General features: G+C 35.0%; 1 protein-coding gene across 12 annotated transcripts in view; it reads right to left on the bottom strand.

Annotated features, from left to right (window-relative positions):
• The window catches only part of LOC127859834 (rho guanine nucleotide exchange factor 12-like), a 115205-nt gene that overhangs the window by 42685 nt on the left and 56195 nt on the right, over positions 1-16325 (bottom strand). For 8 of the 12 annotated variants that reach the window (XM_052397350.1, XM_052397347.1, XM_052397349.1 and 5 more), the window contains 9 exons: positions 15630-15674; positions 13692-13724; positions 12638-12715; positions 7557-7611; positions 6916-7013; positions 6129-6295; positions 5048-5194; positions 3397-3476; positions 749-874 (listed from right to left, as the gene is read on the bottom strand). In XM_052397350.1, coding sequence (XP_052253310.1) covers positions 749-874; positions 3397-3476; positions 5048-5194; positions 6129-6295; positions 6916-7013; positions 7557-7611; positions 12638-12715; positions 13692-13724; positions 15630-15674 — 829 coding nt within the window. The remainder of the gene's footprint in view (positions 1-748; positions 875-3396; positions 3477-5047; positions 5195-6128; positions 6296-6915; positions 7014-7556; positions 7612-12637; positions 12716-13691; positions 13725-15629; positions 15675-16325) is intronic. The other 4 variants (XM_052397348.1, XM_052397353.1, XM_052397351.1 and 1 more) reach the window with 4 other exon arrangements.

The raw sequence follows: 16325 nt of genomic DNA, 5'->3' as shown, positions 1-16325 counted from the left end.
ATGGAAAATGTACTAGTTATTGAACTCAATCCATTATGGAAATATGTCTGTTATTCAACATATATTCAGGTGAAAATATGACAAATATACTCAAATGAAAATAGTGCTGGTAATGAAAATAAAACTAGAAATGTAAATAGTCACAGTAATTGAAATTGTGCCATATAAAGATATATAAAAATTGTACTGAAAATTAAAGTTTGGGCTGGTAATGGAAATTATATAGAAAATGGGCATTGTAGTGGTGTTGAACAATCTATATATAATGGACATTGTAACATTAACCCATTTATGCCTAGCGTCTAGAAAAAAGGCCTTGGCAAACAGTGTAGACCCAGATGAGACGCCGCATGATGTGGCGTCTCATCAGGGTCTGCACTGTTTGCTTAAATGAATTTCTGTAAGAAATATTCTAAATATATAAATAAATATACTAGACATCCCGAATTTTAGAAATACATTGATCCAATTTGGAAGAATGGGAAAGTCCACTAGGCATAAATGGGTCAATGAAAACTGAAGAGATGAGGGAGCATTTACCAGAAATAGAACATGTAATTGCAATGTAAATTGTACAAGTAATTGAAATATTGCAATAGATTAAAAAGGTCGCTCTAATCCGAACTCTATGTGAAGGGGAAATAGTACAGTGTGAAGTACTACTGAGTACTATCATGAACAAAAGGCAACCATAAAGCATAATACTAAAATTGTAAGAGAGCAATAATTAAACGATGCAACAACTTACGGTCAAAAGCTGTGAAAACTTTTGATTTTTGTTTTTGTACACTTTAAGGCTTTCCAAGGCGTTGGTTTGGTTGCGACAGAAGACACCGCAGCCATGTTTGAAGTTCTCCCCTGCAGTGCCGTCAAACTGTGATCAAATAAAAGGTCAAAAATGTACTCTGGATATGTACTTTTAAATCAAGAGATTTGTCACAGGACAAAACAGAAGTCCCTACGCGAGTAACTGTTGCCACAGTAAGAACAGGATGCCTGTTTTATTAACCTTGCTTAAGTACTTTTTTATTATTAAAGAATTCTGATTTTAGCTTTAATTATTTCTGCAAAGAAAGCAAGCGCAATTTTATTCTGATGAAAAAAACGAAAACAGTGCATTATCACAATATGGCCCTCTATCCACAAACCAAGTTTTACCAACCTAGCTTTTTTTTAAAGATATCGCATATCCATATTATAAATTTATTTTCTTTCATTTATGTAACCATAGCAACCTTTTTTTAAAACCACCTGGAATGCATGCCAAGTATCATGTTTCTATCTTCAATATTGCAAAGTTATGACCCAGGTTAAAGTTTTGGGACAGACAGACACACACATACAATGACAGACAGACAGGCCTAAAACAATATACCCCCGATCATTCGATCCAGGGGCATACAAACTGAAATAGCTTGCATATACCTCTATCCACAAACTGAGTTTTGTCAAACTAGCTAAATACTTATTGTAAGTTATTGCAGGATATCAAGATTTTACTTTCCAATTATTTATGTAACCCGAGCATCTGGTACCATAGAAAACCGAACATTTTTCTGATGAAAGAAATGAAATAATTTGCATATTCCCCAAATGGCCCTCTATCCACATACCAAGTTTCATCAACATAGCTTTTGCGTTATATCAAGACCCAGATTTTAATTTTAAATAACATCTACAACTACAGCAACTACAACTCTTGTCAAAACAAATTATCTGAAACAGCATGCATATTCTCCACATTGAAGTCTATGCACATCTAAAGTTTCATCAATTTTGCTTGAGTGCTTTTTAAGCAGGCCCAAGATACAGAATTATAAAGAACAAGGGACAAAATTGTCACAAAACAGGTTTTCAATTTGAAACAAGAGCTTTCACCATAAGATGACTTATCCCCCCTTTAAACGCTTGATAGAAGCTATGAGCTTTTTTTGAAACCTAAACACAGATTTCGAAACCTAAATGCAGACCCTAAGTTCAAGGTCAAGGTCACAGGGGTCAAAATTTGTGTGTGTTTGGAAAGGCCTCGTCCATATACACATGCATACCAAATATGAAGGTAATATCTCAATGGACATAGAAGTTATGAGCATTTTTCAAAACCTTAACACAGATTTCGAAACCTAAACGCGGACCCTTACTTCAAGGTCAAGGTCACAGGGGTCAAAATTTTTGTGCGTATGGAAAGGCCTTGTCCATATACACATGCATACCAAATATGAAGGTTATATCTCAAGGGACATAGAAGTTATGAGCATTTTTCGAAGCCTAAACGCAGATTTTGAAACCTAAACGTGGACCCTAAGTTCAAGGTCACAGGGGTAATTTTTTTTGTGCGTATGGAAAGGCCTGGTCTATATACACATGCATACCAAATAAGAAGGTTATATCTCAAGGGACATAGAAGTTATGAGCATTTTTCGAAACCTAAACGCAGTTTTCGAAACCTTAACGCTGACCCTAAGTTCATGGTCAAGGTCACAGGGGTAAAAAATTTTGTGCGTAGTGAAAGGCCTTGTCCATATACTCATGCATATTAATATGAAGCTTATATCTCAAGGGACATGGAAGTTATGAGCATTTTTCGAAACCTAAACGCAGATTTCGAAACCAACGATCCTTAAAGTTCAAGGTCAATGTCACAGGGGTAAAAAATTGTGTGCGTATGGAAAGGCCTTGTCCATATACACATGCATACCAAATATGAAGATTATATTTCAAGGGACAGAAAGACAGACAGTCCGAACACTATATAAAAAAATCCGATAAAGGGAGACAACTCAAACTGAACTGATTGTTCATAATTAACCCCCTTTGTTTAAAAAAAAAATCTTGACCTTGGAGATATTGACGTATTCTTTCGTGCGACACACTGTCCAATGATGGTGAACAAATGTGCCAAATGATTTTAAAATCTCACAATGAACGACAAAGTTATGGCCAGGACACGCTTGTTCCGCCTACCCGCCAGCCCACCCGCCGACATTCGCCAATGTAATAACCAGTTTTTTCCTTCAGAAAACCTGGTTAAAAACAGGGAGACAGACAAAGAACAAACCTTTAGTCCCCTCCATTACATTGGTAGGGGTCTAATGAAATGGTTGTTATTAAGTAAATGTTTTCGGTATAATAACGTATGTGAACAAGGAAAATAATTGTTAATTTATGCTTATGATACATATTTTGTATACACTGTTTTTATAAGATGTAATTGTTTTAATTGACTTTCATTATACAATTACATAAATACTGTTTATATTAGTTTACTTATTAACAATCCAAAAAGTGTTATAGTTTATTCAATTTTTTCCACATTAGGCCCAATTTGTTAAATACAAATTTTCTTAAAACTGATATCACATTGACAACTCTAATGTCTACACTACAGGTACATACTCTTTGCAACAGAAGGTCTCCAACAACGGTTATCACAGATTTTTCTTTGCGGCGTTCTTTCATACTTTTGTTTAAAGTCCCTAAAATGTACAAAAATAACATATGTTAATACATGACCTGCACTAATTGTTTATAAAAAGATGAACACTTAGACATGCAATGATCGGTAGAAAAATGAAAAATATATCAGGATATCATCATTTCCAAAATATAACCTACACATAAAAAAAAATAGCAGTTGTATTTTTTTAGTTTAATAAGTAATTTCATGCAACGCAAAACTCTCTAAGACAGATGAAAGCACAAGAAATAAAGAGGCTAACGACAAATCTAAATGCCCCCAATTATCTAAACCCACCATATTGAAAATGTTTTCACCAAAGAGTTAAGTTAAATTTCATTTAAAGAATCTACTGACTGATCAAACATCACAAGTCATTTAAATACTCTTTTAATAAATCACATTATTTTTTAATAATCTGACCAACATTAAATAAACACGGCACAGTATCTCTTTTTGCTTATAGGAAATCTTTTCTTTCCGAAAATCCAAATCTAGACGGAAAGTGTTGTCCCTGATTAGCCTGTGCACAGGCTAATCTAGGAGGACACCTTACATACATACATTGAGCCCGATTTTACGTAGGCTGCACCCCACACATACATACATTGAGCCCGATTTTACGTAGGCTGCACCCCACACATACATACATTGAGCCCAATTTTACGTAGGCTGCACCCCACACATACATACATTGAGCCCGATTTTACGTAGGCTGCACCACACACATACATACATTGAGCCCGATTTTACGTAGGCTGCACCCCACACATACATACATTGAGCCCGATTTTACGTAGGCTGCACCACACACATACATACATTGAGCCCGATTTTACGTAGGCTGCACCCCACACATACATACATTGAGCCCGATTTTACGTAGGCTGCACCCCACACATACATACATTGAGCCCGATTTTACGTAGGCTGCACCCCACACATACATACATTGAGCCCGATTTTACGTAGGCTGCACCCCACACATACATACATTGAGCCCGATTGTACATAGGCTGCATCCCACACATACATACATTGAGCCCGATTTTACGTAGGCTGCACCCCACACATACATACATTGAGCCCGATTTTACATAGGCTGCATCCCACACATACATACATTGAGCCCGATTTTACGTAGGCTGCACCCCACACATACATACATTGAGCCCAATTTTACGTAGGCTGCACCACACACATACATACATTGAGCCCGATTTTACGTAGGCTGCACCCCACACATACATACATTGAGCCCGATTTTACATAGGCTGCACCCCACACATACATACATTGAGCCCGATTTTACGTAGGCTGCACCCCACACATACATACATTGAGCCCGATTTTACATAGGCTGCATCCCACACATACATACATTGAGCCCGATTTTACGTAGGCTGCACCCCACACATACATACATTGAGCCCGATTTTACATAGGCTGCATCCCACACATACATACATTGAGCCCGATTTTACGTAGGCTGCACCCCACACATACATACATTGAGCCCAATTTTACGTAGGCTGCACCCCACACATACATAAATTGAGCCCGATTTTACGTAGGCTGCACCCCACTCACCATGTAACTGGATCATGGTCTCTAGATTGGGGAACAGTAACTGACAGAAGTCCTTCTGTATGGAGTTCTCATGCTTCATGGGCTGGTAGAAGAGCTTGTCCAGTATTTTCAGACTACGCACATGGCACTTCTCCGTGTAGAACAGTTCTGTGAAATTGAACACAACTTGTATTTGAGCCTTGTTCTGAGAAAACTGGGCTTAATGCATGTGTGTAAAGTGTCGTCCCAGATTAGCCTGTGCAGTCTGCACAGGCCAATCAGGGACGACACTTTCCGCCTAAACTTGATTTTCGGTAAGGAGGGACTTCCTTGAAACTAAAAATACCATAAAAGCGGAAAGTGTCGTCCCTGATTAGCCACACACACATGCATTAAGCCCAGTTTTCTCAGAAAGCGTCTCATTTGTATACAGTAGGATCAAATGTTTTCTCTCATACCTGTTTGCAAACAATACATGCAAACTCCATCATTCAGATGCATTCAACTGTAAAATGCATCCAGAGGCGTGAGAATTTTTTTTCTGCAAAAAGGATTGTTTGCATTGGATTTCAGACACTGTAAATGTTTAGACATCCTGTTTACATGCCATAATGATTATAATAAGAAAATAATATTCTAATAAACACATTTGGACATTCAATGAGCAAATGGCAATTAAACAGCAATCTGACCCATATGAATTGATCCACGACACATCCTTGTACCGACACATCCTTGTTCAATCATTTTCACACCTGGATGATGGTCATACAGCCTGATGATTCTTAGGACATGTCTACATTGTTAGTCTTCTTAATTGGATTATAAGATTGGAAAAGTACAAGTGTCGAAGAAATAATCTGATAAACAATAGGGGAAATAATAAACTCAGCGCTATTTGGACTGCGTGCTGGGAAAACTGGGCTCAATGCATGTGCTTAAAGTGCCATCCAAGATTAGCCTGTGCAGACCGCGCTGACTAATAAGGGAGGACACTTAAGCATATGCATTAAGCCCAGTTTTCCCTTAACAAAGCCCATATGATAACCAATAGGGGAACTCATACACTCCGTTTCTACACTATAAACACGCCAGCACTCACCATTAATGACGTCCTGTCGTTTCTTCTCTTTGGGCTTCAGTTTCCGCACCGTGTCCTCGCCCAGGAGCTGCTTCAATGATGGCAGCTCGGGCTCCACCTCGAAATCAGAGTCTGTCTGGATCTGGGCTGTCAGGGTGTCCATGGAACTGCTGGGGCTTTCATTACTCCTAAATCAGACAATATTTTGTGTCCCAGTGTTTTCCAATACCATAATTTTGACAAGTTAATATTGCCTAATTGATAAATATATATGACTATTTTGTAAAGAGGAAAATATTCAATATCTTGTAGAAAATGCTATCTGAAATAAGGCGTTAAGTACCTAGGAGAAAATGGCCTACCAAACTATCAATACCTGAGATTTAAATTAGAGAAGCTACCCTACAAAACTTACAATATCTGAGACTAGATGTAGAGGAGCTTACAATCAATATCTGAGTCTAGAGGTAGAGCAGCTTACAAAACCTGAGACTTGAGATAGAGGAGCTTACGGTAGAGGAGCTTACAATACCTGAAACTAGAGGTAGAGGAGCTTAGGATACCTGAGACTTGACATAGAGCTTACAATACCTGAGGCTTGAGGTAGAGGAGCTTACAATACATGAGACTTGACATAGAGGAGCTTACAATATCTTAGGCTAGAGATACAGGAGCTTACAATACCTGAGACTAGAGATACAGGAGCTTACAATACCTGAGACTAGAGATACAGGAGCTAACAATAACCGAGACTAGAGGAAGAGGAGCTTACAATACCTGAGACTAGAGGTAGAGGAGCTTACAATACCTGAGACTAGAGGTAGAGGAGCTACCAGTGGTCAGTGACTTTACAGTTTGGTCATCCATGGCCAGGTCACTGACGGAACGTTTGGCCACGCGGGGACGCTGCAATAAAAATGGCAGACAGATGGGCATAAATTGTTTGCAATCATGTGTTCAATCAGTCAGTTTATATACTGTACTGAAAACAAGGGGAATTTGGAGTTTTTAGTTGTTTGATATCTTATTTAATCCATTGGACTGACCTATATCAATATTTCCAAGGATTCTCACTTGCATCTTTCAGAAAATTGTACAGACTATGTAATACAGTAGATAATTTATTGCAATAGGAGGGGTTTGAAAAGGTGCATTCATAAAAAAATTGGCTGTTTATTTACACACCCATACACAATTTAGGAATCTTATGTTTAACAGCTGAAATGAATCAATGTTACACATACTTGCACAATATTGTTTCACTTTTATATAAACATACTAAGCACCTTTTTTCTCTTTATAGCATACATGGTTGTTTGTTTTTTTGTGGTACAGGCATTAAAAAACTTTCCAGACCTTGAATATATAGCATAAAATCTGATTGGTTTGCCTTAATAAATTTGCCAGACCTTGAATATATAGCATAAAATCTGATTGGTTTGGCCTTACCTGGTCTTCTCGTCCCTTCATACTTTCTGATCGCTTGACATCGTCCGAATTTTTCCTGAAAAAAAAACAAAAATGGTCACTTACAATTTAGAGTCCCTACACATTTTTGTAATGCTGGTAAATTAATGCTTATATTTGAATACTTGTGGTAAATGTGCAATAACTTATGAAATTATGGAGGGTATATGTACCATCAATTTTATATTTGAGGGAGGTAAATGTAGAGTCACTCCAGAATTCATAGGGGTTAGGTAATCTCACTATTGTTAATGTAAACTAACTCCTGAATATGCAGGGTGTGATAACTCCATGTTTGATATTTAGGGAAAACTAACTTCAAACATGCCAACACAATATGAAATGAAGACATGGGAAGTCTTTAGTGTATTTTCCTATCTATATGGTCAGGGTGTGTGTATAGGGGTGTAAAAATCTAGGAGCTATTAATTTATGGAATTGTCTATAGGTTTGTATGCAAGAACAGTATGCAAATGTCATATATAACAAGGCTATTGTCAAGCAATATGGTCCTCTACCGGCTCCACCATTGTCAGAAATTACACCATTTTCAGAAATTATTTTAAAAAAATTTGGGGGGGGGGGGGTTACCAAAGCAACGACAATTTTTGACGTAGGAACAAAATGAAATGATGTGCATAATGTCCATATTGCCATTTTTCCATGTTGCAAGTTTCATGAACAAATATTAAGAACTTATAAAGTTATCACAGGATCCAGAAAACCACCATTGTCAGCAGTATCAGCAGTATTTCTAGTCTATTTGTTGCCGTAGCAACCAGAATTTTTGACGTAGGAACAAAATGAAATGACGTGCATAATGTCCATATTGCCATCTATCCATGTTTCAAGTTTCATGAAAAAAATATGAAGAACTTTTAAAGTTATCGCAGGATCCAGAAAAGTGTGACAGACTCACAGAGGGCAAACCATAGGTCCCCTCCGGTGAAACCCGTAGGGGACAATAATTAAAAATATTGATGTGTGTGTTTTGCTTTTCATAATAAATTATTTAGTACTGTCAAAACTATAATACAACCAGCTAATGTGACCACCACATCTTGTGTACCTTTATAGCAAACTACATAGCTTGTGACCAGACTGCGCAATGGCGCGCACTGGTCTGGAACTACGCTGGCCAGATAAGGCATAAGACCCATTTTCGCAATATACAGTTCAAATGTTTCTTTCTTATTTAACCTATGTAAACAAAAATTCAGAATGCAAAGGTCCAGTTCCTATCTTCTCTGCAGATCTTCTGTGAGTTACCATCATTAATATTCCATTATTATAAAAAATAGTGTAATTGAGTTGAATGCTTTAAGGAACCAAGTTCCATGTTAAACCTCATTAGGCAAAAACATGTCACATAGTAATAAATCATATGGTAACAGCCCGGATTTCATAATCATAATGTATAAGTTGAAATTAACTTCATCAGAACACATGTGTTTATATGCGTCTTTTGTCATTTCAAACACTTTTTTTTAAATCATACATCGTGTAAAAGGTAAACAATTAATAATTAATTCTCATTTACGTCTAAAATAAACACCAACATCTTCAACATCATCAATAACATAAGATGTTTTCTCTAAACATTTAAAAACACAACTAAAACTTACCACTTTTAATCTATATATTTCATTTCTTTTTAATACAGACCTCATCTTGTACACATATTATTCATCCGCCGAAAATTTATATTAACCATAAAATGATTAAACCGGACATCCTTGTAAAACTTATCATTCAAGCATGCATGTTATAGGAAATGATGACTTGATAGCCAAAGAGATGTTGAATACATCACACCACTAATACATGAGATAGATGGGATAGCACATCATTTGAGTCCCGTTCTGAGAAAACTAGGCATAATGCATGTGCGTAAACTGTCGTCCCAGATTAACCTGTGCAGTCGGCACAGGCTAATCATGGATGACACTTTTTTTTTGTTTGAATGAAGTCTCTTCTTAGCAAAAATCGATTTTAGGCGGAAAGTGTCGTTCCTGATTAGCCTGTGCAGACTTCACAGGCTAATCTGGGATGACACTTTACGCATATGCATTAAGCCCAGTTTTCTCAGAACAAGACTCATTTTAAAGTACAATGTAATTATCAATTATCATCATCAACTCAGCCTATTGTAGAACATACCTTTTGTTTTTATTTTCCATCAATGTTTTTATTTTAGCACCAATGTTTTTTACTTACCATAATTATATTCCTTAGTTAATATTTTTTCCCTGACTATTTCTCATTATAACCCCTGCGAAAGTGTTCATTAGTTCATGTACTGTTTCTTGAAATGGTTTATCAATTGTTCTTAGTCCAACAATGGTTAATAAACTTTGTGTTCCAATAAATGAAAAATGTTCATTAATGTGTAGAACTGTGGTTCATAAAGTTAAAAGTTCATTAACAATGTATTTGTTAAACTGTTAAGGTCATGAAAATTACCACATGTTCATAGTCTGGCATACAGGTGTTCTTGTGTACAAGTGTTCCATTGCAACAGACATGATGTATCAAGGATTTACTTGTAAACTCCACTTGAAATAATCTCAATACATAAACACTTAATCAAGTAGTTAAATGAACTACTAGTGCATAATTATTTAACGCCTACAATTGTGCATACTACTTGTTTTTTTTGTTATTAATAAATGTGTTGCCAATTTTTTTTATTTTTTTTACATTGGATTATGTATGTATGCATCTCTTTTAAAGCAAATATTAATTACATTTTCTTAAAAGATTAAGATGGTGCCAACACTACTGATATTTACAATTGATAATGATGTTAATGCTTAAGATCATTTTATTGACGCACAAAATTTCACACAGAATGTAACAAACTGTTTCAACTTGTGGATAAGCCAAACTGTTACAAAATATGTTGCAAAGCATCAAGTACTGTTTAATTTACAGCTGCACATATTGTTAAAAAACAAACTGGGGTTTCCCCAAAATAACTCAGCAAATGAATGACTGACAAAAAGTTCAGTGCAACGAACCGACCATATTACAATCCACTGCGCATTAATGAATTCCCATTTATTGCTTTCACAGGAATCAACTCTGCATTTGAATTACAACGTATCAGCAGCAAAAATAAATGTTGTTTACAAACTTAAAATACTCACTGCATGAAGCCCTGAATAGCCATGCAATGTTTGCACCTTTAAGTTTGCAAGCATAACACAACACCTGGGAGTAATTTGAATGTTTTGGATCCAACATGGATGATCCCATGATTTTCAAACGGTTTCCTAGAGTCAGATACTAAAACATTTCAAACAATCTGTTGTCAACATCTCGTTAATAACAGCTTTTGAGTTCATTTCATAAATTTGACATAGAGGCCTTCATTAAGAGCAGGCTAATTTTAACAGTACAATTTAATAAAATTTAATTGCAAGTTTTGACATTTATCAATTTTTTATTTTTTTTTATAATTTTTTTTTTGCATGGCAAAACAGCAAACATGAGTACACTTGAACTGAGGACTCATCTACGTTAATTCAAGGTCGAAGGAAAGAACTTACAGTTCATACCATTTTAAAGTCAAGAAGACTTCAAGGTCAATAAAATTTTAAGGCAAAGAAAAGTTGCTTACTATTGAAAGATCATTTTGAGGTCATAATAAAAACAAGGTCAAGGACCATTTGAAAACTGATATAGATAAAAAGAAGAATTCAAGGTCAATACCATAACAATCTCCAGGAAAGCAGCTTATAAGGAGGTTGCCAAGTCAAGGTCAAGAAGACTAAAGGTCAATACAATTTCAAGGTTAAGATAAAAAGCTCACAACTCACTAGTCATTTCAAGGTTAAGACAAGAAACCGTCAAAGACAGGTGATGCTCCCCAAAGTTGTTTTTTTGTCACAATATTTCACTATATATTCAGATAAAAGGAAACGTCTTGAGAACACAGTAGTTGGGAGAACAATATTTTTTTATAGAAAATTTCAAAGGGCCTTAACTCTGTGAAAAATCATCCGACCAGAACCCGCTGATAATATGCACATCTCCTCTTGGTAGTGAAGCTTCCCATAAAGTTTTATTGAATTCCGGTCATTAGTTGCTGAGAAATAGCCCGGTTAAAATTGTGCACAGACCAACGGACACACAGACGGACGGACAGACGAAGCGGCGACTATATGCTCCCCCCCAAAATTAATAATCATGTCAAGGTCAAGATGACTTCAAGGTCAAGATGACTTCGGTCAAGATGACTTCAAGGTCAAGATGACTTCAAGATCAAGATGACTTCATGGTCCAGATGACTTCAAGGTCAAGATGACTTCAAGGTCAAGGTGACTTCAAGGTCAAGATGACTTCAAGGTCAAGATGACTTCAAGGTCAAGGTGACTTCATGGTCCAGATGACTTCAAGGTCAAGATGACTTCAAGGTCAAGGTGACTTCAAGGTCAAGATGACTTCATGGTCAAGATGACTTCAAGGTCAAGGAAAGAAGCTTACAAGTGATTACTCGATCATTTCAGTGGTTAATCATTACAGTCTTGAAAAGAGAAAAATGTGAGCAAGTTTAATCAGTTATGAGAAATGCAGCAGCCATTGTTGAGACAAATTGAGAAAACATAACGAAGATTTAAAGTTGGGTGGTATAAACATCAAACTAGAACACATCCTAGACATTTTAAATCAAACAACAATAAACCGATTTTGTTCATCAGATTGAGTATGGAGAACTTTACATTACATTTATACAGACTATAATGATAATTAAAACACAATCAATTCAATATGCAACAAAATCTCCAGAAAACTGTTAAAAACTAGTCAGATAGAATTCCAATGTTTACATCATCTGGTTTGAGATTTAAATCATGATTACACAATCAAACATTTAACTACACTTGAGAAGTAATGTAATATACAACAAGCTTAAAAATATAAAGAGAAGAAAACTCAAGACACTGAGAAATTCCGAACTTCTAGTCTTTGATTTAAGGCGAACAATCAATAGCCTATACAGTAGTGAAAGGCATTCAAAGAAGGGAGGGACGATGCAGGAGTACAAGGCGGCTACTTACTTCGCCCTCGCCAAATCGAGGCCCGACGACAAGGACAGAGAACTCTGGGTGTTCTTACTGGTTCGTTGCCTCCCTTGACTGTGTCCAAGTAATGAGAATTCTCAAAAGGGGTCGGTACAACATTACCAAGTAATAATAAGTATTCTAAGATGGGAAATGGTTCAAACATTTCCAAAGAGTAATGATGATTCTCAGATGGGGGTTGGATCAAAATTGCCAAATTAAGAATGAGGATTTACAGAAAGGGCAGGTAAGTAAGTATTAAAGTAATTAAAAGTTTTCTAAGATGGGGATTGGTGCAAATATTACCAAACATTAATGATGATTCTCAGATAGATGTTGCATTAAAATTACAATAATCAGAATGGTGATTCTCAGATTGGAGGTTGGTTCTCAAGTTACTCAGTGACAAAAAGGTTTCTCAGATGGAGGTAGGTTCGGAAGTTTCTTAATGGGTGCTTCAAAAGTCACCAAGAAATAATAATTCAATGAAGGCAGTTGGTACAAAAGTTTCCAAGTAATAAGAATGATTCTCAGTTTGGGGTTGGTTTTCAAGTTACTCAGAGGTAAGTGTTCCACAGATGGAGGTTGGCTCAAAAGTTTCTTAATGGGTGCTTCAAAAGTAACCATGAAATAATTAAATATAGTACAAAGGTTTCCAAGAAATAATGAGGATTATCAGATTGGGGTCGGATCAAAAGTCAGAGACAAGTTCAAAACTTACCAAATTACAATAAGGATTTTCAGATTCGTGTCTGTTGAAATGTATCTCAATGTTCGAAAAAGTATTACCCATCTCATTTTCTTAAAACTGCCTCAGTAAGAATCATTTGAAACTTCCATGAAATATACAAAGAGCTGAAAAGGTCTTTACCAAAGCATGGGCTCAATATTAAATATTTTTATTCAAAATGAGATTTTCTGTGAAGCAAATTATTAAAACTAAATTAATACAATTTCAGGAATCAGGAAAAAATGTATGTAATATATTATAGGCAATATGAAGATTAGAATTCTCTTAGTTAACATGGCTGTCATGGCCACATGTACTCACCCAGGGAAAGCTATTGCATTTTTTCTAGTGTGTCTACAAATACAGAATTTAAATGTTTATTTACTTGAATTGTTTGTTATTTTCAAAGAGTGTGTAATGTTTAAAGAATGGTTAACTTAATACTTGATTTAAAGACGTGCTTTGTTAAAAGCCAGAATGAATAAGAATGAAAGCTTTCTTATTTACAATTAATGAAAAACATATTGTGCAAATTATGCAGTATATAATTAAATATTGTTTCCTATGAATTAAGTGTTTTAATTTCTTACCTTCAAAAACATAATGTTAATTTATGTGCACAAGACGAATGATCAATTTTTTGTTAATTAACTACAAATATACAATTTTATGTGTTGTTGTTGTTATAATATTAAAATGTGTTTACATATAACATATACATCATGTAATAGTAATACATTGATAATGTATGAAAATGACAATATAACTCTGCTACAGTTTTAATTAAATTAGTGATACAGTTTTAATAACCAACTAATCATACAATCAGTGAATAATGCTTTACAATCATACAATTGTATATATTTAAAATAATGCAATACACAACAATTTTTTTGTTGCAGTCTACAAGAGCAGTTACTGTATTATATTCATATACAGTTTGAGTGATTCGTATATATTAGTCAGAAAATATGTCAGATTTATCATGAAGGTAAGAAAACAGGCACATGTTACAACAGAAAATGGAATGATTACTTAAAGAAGGGATAACAACTGACATAAAGTAAATACCATTGGTAAGTTAATATGACAAGAAATTACACAGTTTGAAACCCATTGGAAAGAAAATATCAAGAAGAATTAAAAAGTGAATTACTGAATGAATGGGATACGGTGCTGAATATTTAGATACTATGACATCACGTTGTTTTGTATTGTACAATGGTGTATTTAGACAATATTGACAAATGGCTGTGGGGGTTTGAGGCATCTCTATTAAAGAGATTTTTAAGTGCTGTGAAATTAAGCCACACATAAATATATGAATACACTATGGGAGATATTGTGACACAAATATGTGCATATAATAAGGGAGATAACAAACAAGCTAAGGAGCAGAGATTTTTAATTTCAAGTATAAATTCAACGGGTACATGAGTGATAATGCATAGTTTTGTGTAAACTAATTGAGTCATGATCAAGGCACCAAAACGGCCAATTGTTCAATTCAGAACAGCCAATGCCCACAAACAGTAAGCAAAATCTGATGCATAAATTTCAGTTCAAATATCAAAGATTGCCTGCAGGTTCTTCCAGAGTTATAAACTCTTGAATTTTTTTAACTTTAATGCTTCTACCTCAAAAGATTTTAATCAATGCCCCTCCAATGCTGTCATCTTATGTTATTTAGCCAATGGCCCATCAATTTCATAAATTATAAATTGTATCTTATAAACATTAGGGTGTGCCTTTAACTCAACAAGTTTCCAATATTGGTAAGCCATTACTATTCCATTTGCATATGCAGTGAAGATTGACAAAGGTTCACTGAGACACATACATCATAAGTCATTACACATCAAAGTAGTAGAAGAAGTATTGGTTGTATGTAACCAACAGGGTTGTGATTGCAACAAACTTCTGGAAAGAAACATTACTCAATATCCTATACTCCCACCCACCCAAAAAGTATTCACAGAAGTCCTATAACAGAATCCAGAAAACTTAATCTAAAAGTTTGTTAATACTTTCTAACATGATTAAATCATCTTCAAGATTGAGAAAGAAGTTTGTTAAAACTTTCTAATGTGATAAAATCATCTCCAAGATTAAGAAAGAAGTTTGTGAATACTTTCTAATGTGATAAAATCATCTTAAAGATTGAGAAAGAATCACTCGCCTTGGTTGTGTGAGTTGGATTATTGTACAAGATGTGTTGTGCTAGAAATGAAAGCTATTGGTCAGTACCAGGTAACTTACGTGGGCATAAAGTCTGGTTTCGGAGGCGGGTGAGGCTTGATGAACCTTTTACAACACACAATACGAAAATAGAAAGAAACCAACCCAAAACTGAACCAAGTGTTCTAAGGCTATGCATGCCGGGAAAGCAACATGCAATTTATTTGTTTCTTACAGTTTTCACATGAAAAGTAGGTCATACATGAGATTTTATTACAGCGGGTAAATTGATTAACCAAATTGTGTATTTTGATTCAAAATGTAAATGGGATGTCTTTGAACTTTTACTGCTGCATAAAGTTAAATTAATTTATCAATTATAAATGAAAAATTCTTTGTTTTTAAGGCAGTTGTTATAGGTTTAAGTTAATTAATTCTATTAAAAATATTTTGAATGTCCAGATATCTTTTACTATATATTCATATACTATAGTTACTAGGAAAAATTAAAGTTTTATCACATTTTTAATATCTGCATGATTCAAAATTGTTTCTTTATAAATTGCTTAAAATACAGCCATATTAACATCTTCAGAATTATCTTTTTGCTATCAGTAATTCAAAATACTATTAGGGAACTATAAAATACCACATAAATTGCTGTAGCACCGAATACTACCATTCTGAAATCTTATTTTCCTACAATGACCAATTGAAACACTTGCCTAACCAGACCTTAAATTTTGATTGGTTAATAGTGTTTATTTGTATATTTGA

This window comes from Dreissena polymorpha, chromosome 15 (assembly GCF_020536995.1).
Source record: "Dreissena polymorpha isolate Duluth1 chromosome 15, UMN_Dpol_1.0, whole genome shotgun sequence".
Taxonomy (NCBI): Eukaryota; Metazoa; Mollusca; class Bivalvia; order Myida; family Dreissenidae; genus Dreissena; species Dreissena polymorpha.
The sequence above is the reverse complement of the archived record's forward strand: the minus strand, read 5'-3'. Positions and strand labels throughout refer to the sequence as shown.